At 47.8% G+C, this 16,051-nt stretch overlaps 2 protein-coding genes across 2 annotated transcripts; both read left to right on the top strand.

Annotated features, from left to right (window-relative positions):
• Positions 1-5,049: 5,049 nt before the first annotated feature.
• On the top strand, positions 5,050-5,418 carry GGS23DRAFT_601142 (cytochrome C oxidase copper chaperone-domain-containing protein; the record flags this gene model as incomplete). The annotated part of the gene is made up of 3 exons (XM_051519175.1): positions 5,050-5,074; positions 5,129-5,193; positions 5,278-5,418. The coding sequence occupies 3 exons, from the start codon at positions 5,050-5,052 to the stop codon at positions 5,416-5,418; spliced, it is 231 nt and encodes a 76-aa protein (XP_051367446.1).
• A 5,021-nt stretch (positions 5,419-10,439) lies between these two features.
• GGS23DRAFT_588911 (general substrate transporter) lies at positions 10,440-13,523 on the top strand. The gene is made up of 5 exons (XM_051517579.1): positions 10,440-11,337; positions 11,400-11,525; positions 11,600-11,850; positions 11,934-12,376; positions 12,440-13,523. The coding sequence occupies exons 1-5, from the start codon at positions 11,168-11,170 to the stop codon at positions 13,025-13,027; spliced, it is 1,578 nt and encodes a 525-aa protein (XP_051367445.1). The 5' UTR covers positions 10,440-11,167; the 3' UTR covers positions 13,028-13,523.
• The last annotated feature ends 2,528 nt before the right edge of the window (positions 13,524-16,051 follow it).

The following is a 16,051-nucleotide window of genomic DNA, read 5'->3' as shown; positions in this document are numbered from 1 at the left end:
TAGGTATATTTTAATATTTAAAGGGAAAGTAAGGAAAGTAATTTATATTAGTATTACGTAAAACGTAGACGCCTACATTCACGCTTTGCGGTATGTAGGCTTATATAGGCTGGTTCAACTGCTACGTGACAATTAGTAAAAGTAAAAGAAAAAGGAAAAGGAAAGGAATACGCGTTTAAAAATAAGCTAGAAGTAATATATACCCGCCGATTAATACCTCTTTTTTCCTCTTAATTTCCTTACTTTATCTAATTTCCTTACTTTATCCTTTACTTATTAGTTACTAAGAAAACTAAAAAACTTATTTATTTCCCGACCCCCGGAACGTAGCGATTTTCGAGTTTATTATAGCTAGTAACCCTTTTTCCGTTACCTATATTATAAGTAGGTATACGGCCTAGCTTAGATCCTTTATTAAAGGGAGGTTACGATTTATCCGCGTCCGTAGGTAGGTAAACCGTTCGTTTCGAAATTTATAACGTACCTTATTAATAAAGAAGAGGTAGATACCGTAGGAGTACCTAAAGATATGATCGGGAGCTAGGGATCGGTAGGAAAAGGCTATATACCCGCGTACTTAACGGTATCGGAAGAAGCGAGCCGGCGCTTATAGTATTAATAAGGTACTTCGTTAGGTACCTTATATTATTAAACGAATAAACTAACGACGTAACGAGGGTTTATTATTAATCGACGAAAATATCGCCGACCGGGCCCTTATTATTAATCTTTATAAATAACGTCCGACGGCGAGAGGATTAGACGTAACGAACGAAGGATATAATATAGCTCTAGAGGTAGGTAACCTCCTAAAAATCCTTACTTAAGATCTCTTACGTAATATATTAATCGGCCGCCGGCCTACCTAGAAAATAAAACCGAACGTTACGAATTATTTTTATTATTAATCTAGCTTTCGATTAATAGATCTTATTAATATTAAAAGCTATATACTTAGCGTTATTAGTTTATTACCTAAATTCCTTCGATACCTCGGAACTACCGGCTAATAATTATTTTCGGGCTTTAGTTTAACGGGCGGGAATACGGAATATACGATACTTACTAAGGCTTAGGAATTAATTAATTAACGTCCCGGAATTCCTCGGTAGAAGATAAGTAACGGAAGAATTCGTTAGGCTACTTATTTATTAAATTTACCGGCGGCGGTATCGACTTAGCCCGTTAATGCGTTACGGCCTTCTTCTTATCCTCCTTAGCCTTCCTAAAGGCCCCGGCGATCTCTTCGTCGGTAATTCCCGTAGCTTTAAGCTATTCGAATAGCTTAAGGACGGACGCCCGGTTTAGTTTAAGGAGTTACTTTTAGAGGATAGGGTTTATTATATATATATATATAAGAGAAAGAGAGATAGGGACGACGAAATTATGAATCTAGAATTAAGAAAAATCGAAAAACGAATTAAAACGAAGATAAAGAACCTAAGGAGAAGAAGAAAGGAAATAAATCGGAACCGTAAAATAGCGAGAAATGAAAGGAAAGGTCGAACGAAAACGAAAGAATCGAATACGTTACCTAGGTCGTAAGTACCGTACTTAGGAGAGTCTCGATAGTACTTACCTTAGCCTACGTTTAATTACGTATCTATAAACGTACGTATTTATTACTTTATTAAGAGTATATAATAAGAAGTTATAAACTAACGTATCTCCTATTATAGCTTTATACGTATACGGGAGAACGCGCTTTCCTAAAGCGTAAGCCGTAAAGGTATATCTAACTATATCGTCGATACGTCTCCCTTCCTCCCCTCTTTTTCCTCTTTAGGTATTTTATTTCGAAACCCCTTCCCCTATAATTATTATATTCTTATTAATCTCTAGCCTACCTTTTTTATTATTAATTTAAATTCTTATTTTTACCTTTAATTTATTATCTTTTCTTTTCCTTTCCTTAATTCTTTTTTTATTTTTTATGTCTTTCCTCCGTTCCGCCGGCATTCCTCCTTCCTTTTCCTTTTCTTCCGTTTATAAAGACGTACGTTACGCCGATCTAGCCGATTTAATAAAACTCCTACGGGAGATTTATAATAATAAAGATAACTAAAGTAATATAAAGAAGTATTAGCTTAATATTCTAGATAATTACGATTCGGGGAATAGTTTAATCGAATTAGGATCCGATATAGCCTAAGCCCTTTAGCTATTCGTTAATCGATCCCGAATTATGAATTAATAGCTATAAGAATAAACGAAGGTAGCCCTAGCTAACTCTTTCGTATACCTCGCCCGTTACGACTACCTTACTAACGAAGATATCCGCGCCTTTTATACCATAACTAACTATAACCTTAAAGGTAGAAAGGCGGCCTTCGAAGTAAATCCGTATTAAATAATAAGCTATCGATCGGTAGGATCGTTTAACTTCTTAACCCGCTAATACCTTTTCGATAACCTTGCCTTTATTTTAATTTTTACGATCTATACGGATTTAATAAATTCCGAACGAGTTATTACCGACCCGGAGAAGTTCTCCTAAGCCTATTTCGCCGTAATATTATACCTTCCTAAGCCTTGAATATTATTTAGCTTTAATATAGTTAAAAACGACGCCTTTAATCGGGCGGCGTACGCGTTTAATTAATTACGGCGAGTATAAGAAAACGGTAATCTCGAGCTTACTATAACCCCTTAGTTTATTTATTACGTCGCGTTAATAAATTAATAAGATAGCTTTAATTACGGTTTTTAAAGCGGTATTTTACCGTATCTTATCTTTAAACGACCGATAGAAGTCGTTTACTAAGCCTAAGAAATAAAGGGCTTAATCCTCCTAATATTATAAAAAAAATACGCCGAGGTAGTAAAGTAATTTTATAGCGTTCGAGTTTTAAAGGAGGAGGTAAGTATCGTTAAGTATTTTCGATAAGCCGTAGATTATTAAAAGTAAATTAACCTTATTAACGTTATAGCTTCGGCGTAAAATACGCCGATCGGCGAATTCCTTAGCCGTAAATCCTTTATTCGGTTTATCGCGTAAGCCGAAGTCCGCCGTTCCTTTGTAGTCTTAATACTTAATCCCTTTTACTTCCTCGTATCGGTAAATACCGACCTATGTTACGACGACCTCGTTAAGGTTACGATCCGTTTTTTTCCTTCCCCCGGCTTAGTAAGGATTAAAGCTTTTTAATCCGGGAAGATCTCTATATCCTATAGGTAGAGGAAAGATACCTAATTAACCCTCGGGACGCGCCCGTTCCCTTGCTATTTCCTTAACTAAGAAGGCTAAGCCGAGACTAAGAAAAAGATAGCCGAGGTAGAGAAGAAATACGCCGATCGGGTTAGATCGGTAAGGATAAACCGGGCTAAGTTAACTATAAAGTAATAAAAAGGCTTCTTTATTATATTAAACGATAAACTAAAGACCTACTTTTAATAATTAAATAATAACCGAGGAAATAAAGTTTCGTAATAGTTTTTAAGAGAAGATATTAATCGGGATATACCGTATTATCCTTTTTAATTTAATTATTCCTTACGATATAATTAAACTAAAGAGGCTATAATAATACGGTAAGACATATCCTTTTAATATATTACGTAATACGTTACGATAGGCCTTATACCTATATAAAGTAACTATAGCTTCCGTAAGTACGAATTATACTATACTTACTACCTAGCTTATTACTTAATTAAATTACTATCTTTATTATTTTTACCTTAATTAAAGATTCGTTTTTATTATTAGATTCGTCGTTCTCCGATTAGTATATTTATTTTAGTTATAGGCGCTTAAGTTACTTCGTCGTACCGCTATAGCCGAATAAGTAACTTTTACGTTTTACTCCTTTTCTTCCCTTACCTCTTATGCCTTCGGGCTAGCGACTACTATATCTTTATAATTAAAGGGTAGACCTAAGATATAATAACTACATTAGATTCCTCGTCTCTCGATTAGTATAGTAATATTAGTGTTATTTACCTTAGATCATCGTACGTACTATAGTCTTCGATAGAGTATACTTTCGAGTAAGCCTATCCGGGACTCCAGTATCGCGTACGCTCTATCCCCCCCCACTATGAACTTCGATAATAATATCCCTAAACTAATTATAAATATTAATAAAAGATCTGTTAATAAATAGCTTAGGATCAGATAACGAAGAAATCTTAACTTAAGGATATAGTGATAGTTTAGAAATAGCTTTAGATTTACTAAAAAAGATAATATAGCAGTATACTTATAAGTAACTAGTTATTTATACATTTTAATAAAGCTCGCTTACGTTACTTCACAATTACTTAATTATCTAAGAATATATAAAATGTTATAAATTAAACTTAACTACTAGTCTACTAAAAGAAGATCTAAGTCCTAGAATTATAAAATAACGAGCTTTTGTAAAGCTCGATTTATAAGTAAATTACAGCTTCCTTTTAGGCAAATAAGCAAGCCTCCTTTTAGATGAATAGATAATCGTTACAAGAGCCTTTAACTATAAATAGGCAACCATTGTAAGAGTCCTTTGCTAACTAATTGGATACATCAGAATCTACACTGGTAGCCTCATCCCAGATTTAGGAATATGTTTTTAGCGAGAGTTAGTAGGGTATTAATGTACGTTTTAACAGTTTACTCTCGGAGCCTTGCTATATTAATTATAAGGTATATAAAACGTATTAAAAGCTAAATCTAGTTAATTAATTAAAAGTATAAAAACTAAACTATTAAAGGTACTTAAATATAGCGTTTTGTAAATAGTTAGCTCTTACGTAGTTTTCTTTAATTCTACTAATTATAGGGCTCCTTTCTTAATGCCTGATTGCTCAGGTGCTATATCGATAGAAAAATAGGAACGAAGGATATGCGTCTATCCAGTGGTTGGTAGATAGTATCTCGCTATGCTCTTAGGTACTTATGTAAGCGCCGGGATCGCCCGTGCATTACAAATCACGTCATGCCCGGCCGTCGAATCGTCGATCAATTCAACCTAGCATCCAACTTTTACGACGAGGGAAGAGGACGTCCATAACACCATCCGCCGTCCGCGACCATCTAAAAGATAATACATAAATAAAAGGACTGCTATGGCGTCACAGAAATTATCAATGCGTAAGCAGAGCTAGCCAAGGTCACTTGTTCCCGTCGCTAATCTCTTCTGCGCAGCCTCGATTTCTTCGAGCTCCGATGCGAGCCGCGATTCCGACGCGGCCGTAGCGTCAAAGCCGAAGGTTTGATTGGAACCCGACATCTCGTTCTTCTCTCTGCCTGCCGGTTTCCAGTAGCACCCTCGCTAACTCACGCTCCCCGTGTAGCCTTGCTGCGTCTGCAAAGATGAAAAATCTAAGCGCGACGAATGCATGTTATTTTCCAAGGCATCGGATCCTGCAAGCGATTGCAAGACGACTGTCCAGCAGTACAAGAGCTGCATGGCCGGGTTCGGCTTTCAGGTGTAAGGAGGAGGGGAGGGGAGACGCACGGTGAGGGGAGCGCGGTCCGTTCCTCCCCGTTTCTCTCGGAAGGGGGATTTGTATGGCATAAGGCCGATCAAATTAGGGGAAACTCGGCGTTCTGGAACCAGCCAGAAGGGATTGCATGTATCAACTGGCTCTCTCTCTCTCTCTCTAGGCGTGTCATGCATTAACACTGGCGTTCGACGAAATAGAAGATAATTTAGAGGCGATGGTGGGGTAAGAAAATACCACTGTTCGGTGTCATTACTCGGTCGTTTTGATGTTCAGGGGGGTTCTCTTTCGGCCTGCCTATGCCGCGAGAGTGACGTTTAACTTGGAAGCAATTCCCTTGACTGCTAACAACCTCACATCTTGAGGGGGCGGGTTAGGCCGGTGTTTATCGCGTGCCAGGCTGAATGCGATGGAGGCGATAACCGAGATGTCCACCGCATAAGCGATGCAGACAACGGCACACCACGACGGCGCCACCCCGGAAGTGATATGGAAAACCCACCACGCCGTCACAGGGCGGCCAATCAACCACGGCGCCCGATACAGCCTCGCGCAGGCCAGTCTCCGTTGTCACGCGCAACGTATGTCTATTCGCCTCCAGCTAGGTTGCGACCTGGCCCGAACCTCACCCAGGTCGTCGTGCCAGATCGGCCCGTCGCCCACCGGAAGTCTCTTCGACTATTCCCGGCGAGCGCCGCGGGCCATCACTTTCGGGGCCCTATTGCCCCTATTCATGCGGGAACTTCCACAAGTGGTCGACCGAGTCAAGATGTGATTCCCGGCAACGCCGGCTTTTTCCTGGTCCGCACCCAGGGCTCTTCCCACGGTCTGCGTGGGCGCATATAGATAAGTATATCGGCGGACCTGTAGATCAGGTGGTGATGGTCATTGTCGGCGTCATCATGGTGGTGTTGTGAGTAGTTGTCCCCCTCCCCCCCTCTCCTTGGGACGTCTCGGCGCAGAGACATCTGTATGAGCAGCACCGAGAATTCCTTAGCTCTGTCCTGAAAGGATTAACGGAGTCGAGGTGCGCTGAGAAGGTATTCTAGGGCGGATGTCCGTCGAGGTAGGTGGCTGACAAGGCATGTTCTACCTACGGTTTTCCCTCAGGCGGTAGGTAGGTACTTTTGGGTTTCGACAATATCGGCCTGTGGCTCGGGCGAAGCCGGCAGGTTGACGCACGATCTGCGAGATCTCCAAGCTCCACCATTCTACCTACATTACCTGCGTACTTAATCTACCTACATACCGCCATCATATCACGGATTTAGCTAACGCGCTACACGGAATTGCTGACACAGATAGGTGTGTGATCGGTTAATAATCGATTTCGTCGAACAGACGAATATGGATCCGTTCTAGGGTGAGGCCTTTCGAGGAACTTTCGTGAATCCCCGCAGCTCCTCTGCCTTGTGCGAAAAGCAGGTCTCAATACTTGTACGTAGACCTTTGACCTTTGTGGGCGTGGGTGGGGATTTCTCTTGGACGAGGCTCAGATGAGGTTGTGCGTTTTGGTGGCGGTTCCTTTCGTGGCCTCGCTGCCTTAATGGTAAGGCACGCAAGACGAGTTGAAAGGTAAACCTAGTTGATCAATTGAAGGTGTAAAAACTAAACTGCTAAAAGGGCTTAAATACAGCGTTTTACGAACAGTTAGCTGTTGCGTGTTTTTCTTCAATTCCACCAATCACAGGGCTCCTTTCCTGATGCCTGATTCCTCAGGTGCCGCAAGGTTACGTGTATATTACATAGGCGGTATGTACTTACCTAGGTACCTAAACATCTAACGCAAGGGCGTATATTCCCTCGGAAGCTTCCGCCGGAGTGTGGAGACGCCTAGCCTCCGTTGTCAGGCGCGTACCTACCTAGGTAGGTAGGTATATATGTCTGTACATGTTCTACGCTGTATTAGGTAAATCTTTTAGGTACCCGCCATGTATCCAGCCGTGCGCGGTACGTCCGTGGGTACCGAGCCTGCGCGTGTCTATCCGATGGACCCCATGTGTCCCTGATGGATGTGTACCTACTATATACACCCAAGGTACATTTTCCAAAACAGAAGGCCATGTACCAGCCACGCTCCCTGGACCCTATGCATCACGCATGGCGGTCCCCGGCAAATTACTAACCAGGGGATATTTTTGCCGCATTTAGGCTAAATGGGAAGATCAACAAGCCTTGATCTCAAATCCCACCACCTAGCAGCCTAGGTAGTTAGCTAGCTAGGTAACAGACCAGCAACACGTAGCACCATCCCCTCTGATAGTATCGTGAATAGTATCGTGACATGCCTGTGCTTGTCCTCGGTTGGTGTCTACGGCCTCGCGCTATGGCTAACTGTGGCTAGACAGCCCGGCGGCGAGCGGCATCGCGCAACTACATGCATCACTTGGACCAGCAAACCCGGCGTGCCTGAGGCGCGCCCAAGACCGCCTTTTTGCTGTGGGCATGTGCCGGGCTGAAAGTCGCCGGCGATGATGACATGAACGTGACCAAGGCCGTGAACCCCGTCGGAAACGGTCTGCTAATTTAGTCGCTCGTGAGGTGAGACGTTGTCCAGTCTCGTCTCCTCTTTTTCCTTCTCTGCGTCCTAGGTCTGTCTGTCCATTCGCTCGTCTGCCTGTCTGTCCTGCTTTCTCTCTCTCTCTCTCTTTCTCTCTCTCTCTCTCTCTCTCTCTCTCTCTCTTTATACTACGTCGTATATCTCGCAATCGCCCGGCATTACGGGACGGCGCTCCGAAGCGAAGCATTCCTCGTTGTTGGTGAAAGAGCTATGCGCCTGACCACGCCGTAAGCGGATTTTACCGATCGAGCAAACCCCCTGCTGCTGAACCCGGTCGTTTTCAGTGTTTGAATTCCTTCGTCGCTTCTGAAGTACATGCATAGCTCAAATAGTTGGTCGGTCTATGAAATGCGCGGGCGCGCGTACGCCAATGTATCGGCCCCATACCCGTCGCCTTACACGACGCAGCGCACGGCGAGACGGCCTCGATGTGGTTGGGGCGAGTACGTAAGTCGCCTCGTGATGCGGACAAGCGAGCTCAACCCCCTCATCGAGCGTGTCGCAGGCGTCCAGGACCACGGAGCAGAACAAGGAGGCGAAGGGAAGCAGAGCATTGCCAAGACCGGTTAATTTAACCCGCCGCGACCGCTGTAGAATGCCTCGGGTCCAATATAACACCCGCCCAACCATACGAACCCGTTTTGGCGAACACGCGATATACTTGCCCGTGAAAAGCAGATTCACCTGACGGCGCAGAATTTCTGGTCATCGGCCGCCTCAATGGCCGGAATTCGTTAGCCGCGCCGGACCAATACGTTCACATGAAGTTGGGGATAAGAAATGGCCTCTAGGGCCAGCGGGCCTGTTCCTCTCATCGCTGTGCTGTATAACACCTTGTCTTGCCATGGCCACGGGGATAGACAATTAATCATGCTTACCAGCCTACCTAGTACCTACCTACCTACGTGCCCGCCTACCTGCCTACGCGCCTAGATTCCTCCTTGGGGCCAAAAGGGGTACAAATTTGGTGTATGTATGCGCGAGTCTCTGTGCGGGCGTGAGCGGCTGTTTTCGTGTGGTGTCGTGGTCTCGGTGAATCTCGACCGCCCCGTCGGCGTCCCGTCGAGGCTCTTCTGAGTATGTACTGCTCCTGCGGTATGGGTAGGAAGTGGGGGTGAGGGGGGGCCGGTGGACGACGTCGAGCTCTATTTGTGCCACCCTATCCCGTGCCGAAGGACGATTCTGACGGGCATGAGGCGATATGGCATTGCTTCTGCCCCAATACAGAAATCAAGGTAGCATGTCCCAGGCCGTCCCCGACACGGTGGAACCGTCTATTCTAGGCGACGGGACATTCGTGCGAGGGATTACAGAAAAAGAAGGGGAGACACGCACGGGCAAGCTGCTGATGAATTGGCAGCAGCGGGAGCAATTTGGGAGGGAGCATGGGTGGGTATCTTGAAACAAGACGCGGCGCCGCGGCGGGGGATGAGAGTGAGAGGTGGCGCCGTCGGGGGGACGTGGAAATCAACGTGCGGCCTCTATGAGTACTCGTCCACCCCGGCCACGACAAATATACGCCACCAATGAGAGGAATGGGGGGCGCTTGGATGCGGTAACTTACACGGCGTCCAAGCAGCGCAACCCTTCTTCGTCTGGTCTCCCGTGGTGGCATTCCAGATCCAGCACGTCGGTGTTACTGGGCGTATTTCCCCGCAAGTCCATAAGCACACACAGGAGCCAGCAACACCGAACCAGAGGACGGGTTGATCACCGTCACCACCACCATCATCACACGGCATCTGCTGCTGTCGCGCCGATAGCGAGTGGGCTTATTACCCATAGGCGAGCAGGGTAACTGATGCTTTCTGGAATGCTTCCGGTACACCTGGGGAAGATGGTCCACCAAACACCCACCCATGATTTATTTCGCCGCCGGCCCCCGTCCCTCCTCTCCCAAGCCGATCCCACCAGTTCGCAATGCACACAAGTAGATATTCTGGTGAGGTCGATCGCGAGGGAAGTAGAATCACCTACCTGACGAACCCCGGCCACGGTGGAGGATCCCCGCTGCTATCCACCCTTACGTAGGTACCTTGGCCATCTCATCTTCCTCCTCCCATCTACTGCCGCCCTCTCACCTCGACGGGCGACAGCGAGATGCCGGAACTTAAGAAGCACATGGGTAGGTACCCAACTAAGTATCTACCATAGTAGATATACCACCAATTGACAAGCCCGTGTACGTTATGTCCCTAAGTCACCTAGGTATCCAAGGTACTCAAGGCAGGTGGGTACATAAGCGAGGTGTACACAGCTGTATCTCGCATGCATCGAGATACCTGAGGTACCTACCTAGGTAGGTAGGTATGTTAGGTACCTAATGGCAGAGATACAGGTATATAGACGCACGGGATAGGTACCTAGGTACCCGGCTGTTTTTTCAGCTTACGTTCCAAGCAGGCCGAGTCCCCGATACGGCGATGCCTCGATTATGTGAGTGGCGTTGCATATAGGAACTCGACCTTGCCCTTGAATGCTCTTCCTCGGCGCCATCCAGAATTTGGTTCATTATCCGAAATGTCATCGCTTTTTTTTTTCTCTTCCGGATCCCAGGAGTCTCCAATGCCAACTGGAACCCGTCCCCGCTCCCCCCGGTACCCTTCCCCCTCCATCTCCTCCCTCCCCTTGACCTACCTCGCGTTGGCTGTCTTTCCCCATGGCACCACGGGGGTTAGGGATGGAGCAACGGGGCAATGGGGTAGCTAAGGCAGATCCGCAACCCACACACACACACCCACGTGAGCCGTCTCTTACCATGAGGGAGGTCGAGCTCGTTCGAGATATCGCTCCTCCTCGGTGGGATGTCCTGCGGACTAGTCGCTCTTGGTGTAAGTCGGGGGTGTAGGTCGACCTCTCGACCGGACCGCTCGCCCGCACCTGTATCCTTGTAAGACCGCCCTGTGCGAGAGGGCCCCTGGCCTTTCTCTTGGTATATCTGGGCTCACGTCCCTTCGAGCTGTGCAACTCCCACCTGCTGCTGTCTACTCATACTCGTTTCTGCCGACGATTCTCGCGTCTCTTCCCCTCCCCCCTCCCCTAGCCATAGATAAAATAGCCTTGCAAGCAAGCCGGCGGGACAAGGTCATCATAAGGCATCCCTAGCGCTCGCATCTCCGAACATAAACACACCTAGTCGTCCGTCAGTTCAGCGACCCGCGGTATCGACCAGCCGCCACGATGGTGATCGGCTTCACGAAGAAGGCGCCCCGAGAGGAGGCAGTCGCGCACTCCCAGGAGGACGCGCCGGCCTTCGAGAAGGTTGACTGGAAGAGAGATCCTGGGTTGAGGAAACTCTACTTCTATGCATTTGTGCTCTGCTTCGCTTCCGCCACGACAGGTTACGATGGGTACGACACAGGTACCACTGCTAGGCATGTGGGAAGATGGGCTAACTCGCACCGTATGATAGCATGTTCTTCAACTCGGTCCAGGTGTTCGAAACGTGGAAGTCCTACTTCAACAATCCCCAGGGATCGGATCTCGGTCTCCTCGCAGCCCTATACCAGATCGGTAGCTTGGGCTCGATTCCCCTGGTGTGAGTATGGGTGATTGCCCTCCCCGTTCGAAGAGAAGGACCCCGGTGTGCTGTTCGCTAACGCCCCATCCTAGTCCTATCCTCGCAGATAACTTTGGCCGCAAGCTCCCCATCATAGTTGGCTGTGCCATAATGATTGTCGGTGCCATCATCCAGGGAACCTCTCAGAACATGGGCGCGTTCATGGGCGGCCGTGTCATGCTGGGGTTTGGCAACAGCTTGGCCCAGATCGCCTCCCCCATGTTGCTGACTGAGATCGCTCATCCCCAGCACCGCGGTCGTCTAACGGCCGTTTACAATTGCTTGTGGAACGCAGGCGCTATCAGTACGTCGACGCCCCGGGATCGATGGCGTGGCTGGGATGAGAAGGAGAGAGGGACGAATGAATGCTAATCTCTATTGATATAGTTGTTACATGGCTCTCGTTCGGCACCAACTATATCCAGAACGACTGGTCCTGGCGTATTCCGGCCATCATCCAGGCCCTTCCCTCGGTCTTCCAGATACTCTTCATCTGGTGGGTCCCTGAGTCTCCCCGATACCTCATAGCCAAAGACAAGCAAGACCAGGCTCTCGAGATACTCGCCAGGTACCACGCCAACGGCAACACGCAGCACCCGACGGTCCAATTCGAGTACCGCGAGATCAAGGAGACGATCAGGCTCGAAATGGAGAGCAAGGCGAACAGCACCTATCTCGACTTCCTCAAGACCAAGGGCAACCGCTACCGATTACTCATCCTCCTGTCTCTCGGCCTCTTTTCCCAGTGGTCTGGCAATGCCATCATCTCCAACTTTGCCAGCAAGCTGTACGACCAGGCCGGGGTTACTGATTCTAACTCCAAGTTCGGCGTAAGTTCTGCAGTTCTCTCGCTCCGAAGAAAGAAGGGTTCATCTAACTCGATGCGTCGTTAGCTCTCGGGAGGTCAAACCATCCTATCCCTCATAGTTTCGGTCACCATGGCTATGCTTGTCGACCGATGGGGCCGCCGACCGATGTTCTTGGCCTCGACCGCAGGCATGTTCGGCGTCTTCATCTTCTGGACCTTGTGTGCGGGTTTGTACGGGGAACACAACGCCCCGGGCGCCAACCACGCCATGATCTTCTTCATCTGGCTATTCGGTTTTTTCTACTCGATGGCATGGTCAGGCTTACTGGTAGGCTATGCCATCGAGATCCTGCCGTATAAGTTGCGTGCCAAGGGTCTCATGATCCTCAACATCATGGTCCAGGCGGCGTTGTGCCTCAACTCATACGCTAATCCGGTTGCGTTCGAGGCCTTCGGCGAGAAGCACTCCTGGAAGCTCTATCTCATCTACACCTGCTGGATCTTCTGCGAGCTGGCCTTCGTCTATTTCATGTACGTCGAGACGAAGGGCCCTACGCTTGAGGAGCTCGCCAAGGTCATCGATGGCGACGACGCGGCCGTCGCCCACGTCAACCTCGAGAAAGTCGAGCAGGAGACTGCTATCGAGTCTCATGATGTCGTGCACAAAGTTTAATGCGGAGCGGGTGAATAATAAGCGTCGGCGTTCCCTACTTGGGGTTGGTTATCTGCATAATATGGTCGGTTTCTGCTGCGACGTCTCGATTCTCTAGTAATGTTTCTACCATGGCTCCCATCTTCGCTGTCGCGTAGAGCGAAGCGTCTATCTCTCGCCATCGATACCTCCCCTCACTTACCTATATAACGAGCGTGGCACGTATAGTCTCTCTCTCCCTCTACCCTTGCATCTGGGTAATGATTGGGGCCATCTTCTAAAAGTCGGGTTATATATATGCATCGATATAGGTATATAGGCATACACATCTAGGAAGTGGGAAGCTATGCCCATCGAGATATACCTCTATTCTTCGAATGTTTTCTCGCAGGCATCGTCCGTGGCTACTTAGTTAACTACCTAGGCTAACTCGAGTAGAGCTATACACTATCATCGGATGCTAGAGATATCTACCTAGGTATATTAAAGCCGCGCACTGCGATTAGTCGGATATCGACCTATTCTCACAGGAGGGTGTTTTCTTATAGGAAGACAACCCGTAGCTCGTCAACTTCCATGGAACACGATGTTAGCGTCAAGTCCGGGCCGTTTAATTGCATCGGGATCCACCTCCAACTCAAAGGGTAGCGTTGAAGCCGAAAGAATTTACTCAACTGTAGGTAAGTAACCTTTTTTTATTACCTATCCAACACTTACTTAGCAGCGCCTATGCGGAATCGAAACTACCTGTATTATCTACCCCTTCTACCCGTCACGCGAGGCAAATCATTACCTACAAGCAAAGCAAGATCAAAATTTGTCTCAGCTTCTTGCCCCCTAGGCCGCTCTCATACCCTAAGCACAAAAATTGCACGCTCATAACCAGCTTTTGCGGGGGTTCAAAAAAAAGAAAAGAAAAAAGCTTCGCTGTTCGTTCGCATAGCGTGAGGCTGGGTTAAAAGGGAGAGAGGGGGAAAGGTACGAGATGGAATCTTTTTCTCTCGCTGCGCAACATGGGGGCGCTGTCGAACATTTACACATAATACGTCTGGACTCGTCGGTGACGAACGTGGCCCGCGAGTTGCGCATCATGGTGACAATCGCCGTCGCCGGTTGGGTCGTCGTTCAGGGGCTGAGGACGCTACTTGGATTCAGCGGCCGCGGCCGCGGAAGGTGAATTGACTACTTCTTCCTCTGGTTATATTTTTTCGGCTGAGGTTGCAGTTGATTTCCACGCGGCCCTCCGGCCCAAGCCCGTATGGGCCCGCACAGCGACGACCGAGGAGGGAAATGCAACCTCACGCGTGTTCGATGGGTCTGTTTTTAATAGGTACGCGTCGCCGCAATATGGAGTTGTTGGGCCTCGTACGGACAAAGCTAGACGAGTCGCTTTGGGCTACCCAGATCTCTTCAAACTCTCCCTAGACCTACCTACCCCAAGGGAAAGTGGCGGTACTACACGCGCTTCCTATACCTATGTGCAAGTCAGGAAATGCTTCGTGAGGCGGCCTGGGAAGCGAAGGTTGGATGTGAGCCAACCCAGCCGTACCTACATACTTTTTATTTCATATTTTATCCGTTTCTTTTTTTTAGATTTGTTTATACGCACCTCATGTTCACGTACTTAGATACCTAGTACCTAGTACCTATACCTACCACCACCCGGATTCCTCGAGACTACCTCCTAGCTACGTCTGAGAAAGTGGTGATCTGAATCCGTAGGCGGGTAGAGATGAGTCGTCTCCTGTTGGTTCATGATATCCGTTTATAGAATACCCCGATTTCGGCATAGACGTATATAGATATGTAGGTATAGGTAGGTATAAAGGTACGGAGGCCAACGGGGCAAGCAGGGTCCCCATATAATTAGGTAGCGTGTAGTATCGAAGGCAAGTCGACGAAATGTCGTCCTTGAGGTTCTTGGACTACTCCATTCATTCTATCCACAACATCGGTAATAGGCAGCCCCCTCACCATCTAACGACTACCTACTGTTTTATGTGATGGTCTGCTGCATTGATAAGGATACCGGAAATGCGCTTGTCGGGCCTGCAAAAAGAAGTGTTATCACTCTACCGAAGTTGCCTTCGCCAGAGTCGCAAGAAACCTGCTGTCGGTGCCGCCCTCCCCACCCCGTTCTCTGAGAGGAAGAAAAGGGAAAGAATGCGTTGTATGGAACTGACTAGGCGATGGTAGGCAACGCGGCCGCGTTTCGACTCTTTTTCTAGGCACGTACCTATCACTTTACCGGGCCTGACGAGCTCATGTTTATGCTAACCCGGGAAGCCCAGGTCGGAGTTCAACAAGTACGTCACGGTGGATAGGAAAGACTTCGCTGTTATCGAGTTCCTTTTGCGAAAAGGCCGGCGCCAGCTAGAGTTATACTCTTCACCCGGCATAAAAGACATCAGATGAACGGCCTGCACGAGGCATCGTACCCTGTGAAGATCTCCTAGAGATGTGGGTACGGCCTAGATGATACCTAGACCTATATCCCCTTTAAGTACGGCGATATGTCCCTGAGCCGTAAATATAATACTGGGCCGGTTTTTATTTTTATTTTAAAAAAAACATATGAATGCAGTCGCAAACCCAGGACATCAATTGCCAGCCTTCTAGTCTCGCTTATAGAGAGTGGTTGCTCCCTCTAGAATGGGTCTGTCGTCTAAGGAGTAGAGAGCCTCTTGAAAATAAGGCGAAGATACCTACAATCCCTGCCTCACGAGCTTCTCTTGAAACGGACGTGCGGCATACGGTTACCTAGCTACTCGAACTGCGCCTCGCCCCCTTCATCGACACACGGTCGTTATACCTACCTATCGGGAATGTCCCCACGTGCCTGTAGTAGGTACCTACATATCTAGGTATACTCTGGCTCCGTCGTTTGGGGGGCGCTCTATAAAAAGCGGCCAAGGAGTACGAAACGGGGCCTGCTTCTTAGAAGAGCCTAGAAGCTCAAATCCATCGCCCGGTTTGACGGTTTGATCTCGGCGACCTACTTTCCCGGATCCTGCCACCTTCTCCTGTTGTCGTCGCCGGGGGCGT

Source organism: Durotheca rogersii, assembly GCF_024521655.1.
Source record: "Durotheca rogersii strain YMJ 92031201 chromosome Unknown GGS23scaffold_45, whole genome shotgun sequence".
NCBI lineage: Eukaryota > Fungi > Ascomycota > Sordariomycetes > Xylariales > Xylariaceae > Durotheca > Durotheca rogersii.
The sequence above is the reverse complement of the archived record's forward strand: the minus strand, read 5'-3'. Positions and strand labels throughout refer to the sequence as shown.

What these genes read in the sequence shown, in the direction of transcription:
- GGS23DRAFT_588911 (XM_051517579.1), top strand. Translation starts at nt 11,168, where the DNA reads ATGGTGATCGGCTTCACGAAGAAGGCGCCCCGAGAGGAGGCAGTCGCG. An exon ending in GTGGAACGCAGGCGCTATCA is followed by an intron (nt 11,851 to 11,933) that starts GTACGTCGACGC and finishes CTATTGATATAG; the next exon opens with TTGTTACATGGCTCTCGTTC. An exon ending in ATTCTAACTCCAAGTTCGGC is followed by an intron (nt 12,377 to 12,439) that starts GTAAGTTCTGCA and finishes ATGCGTCGTTAG; the next exon opens with CTCTCGGGAGGTCAAACCAT.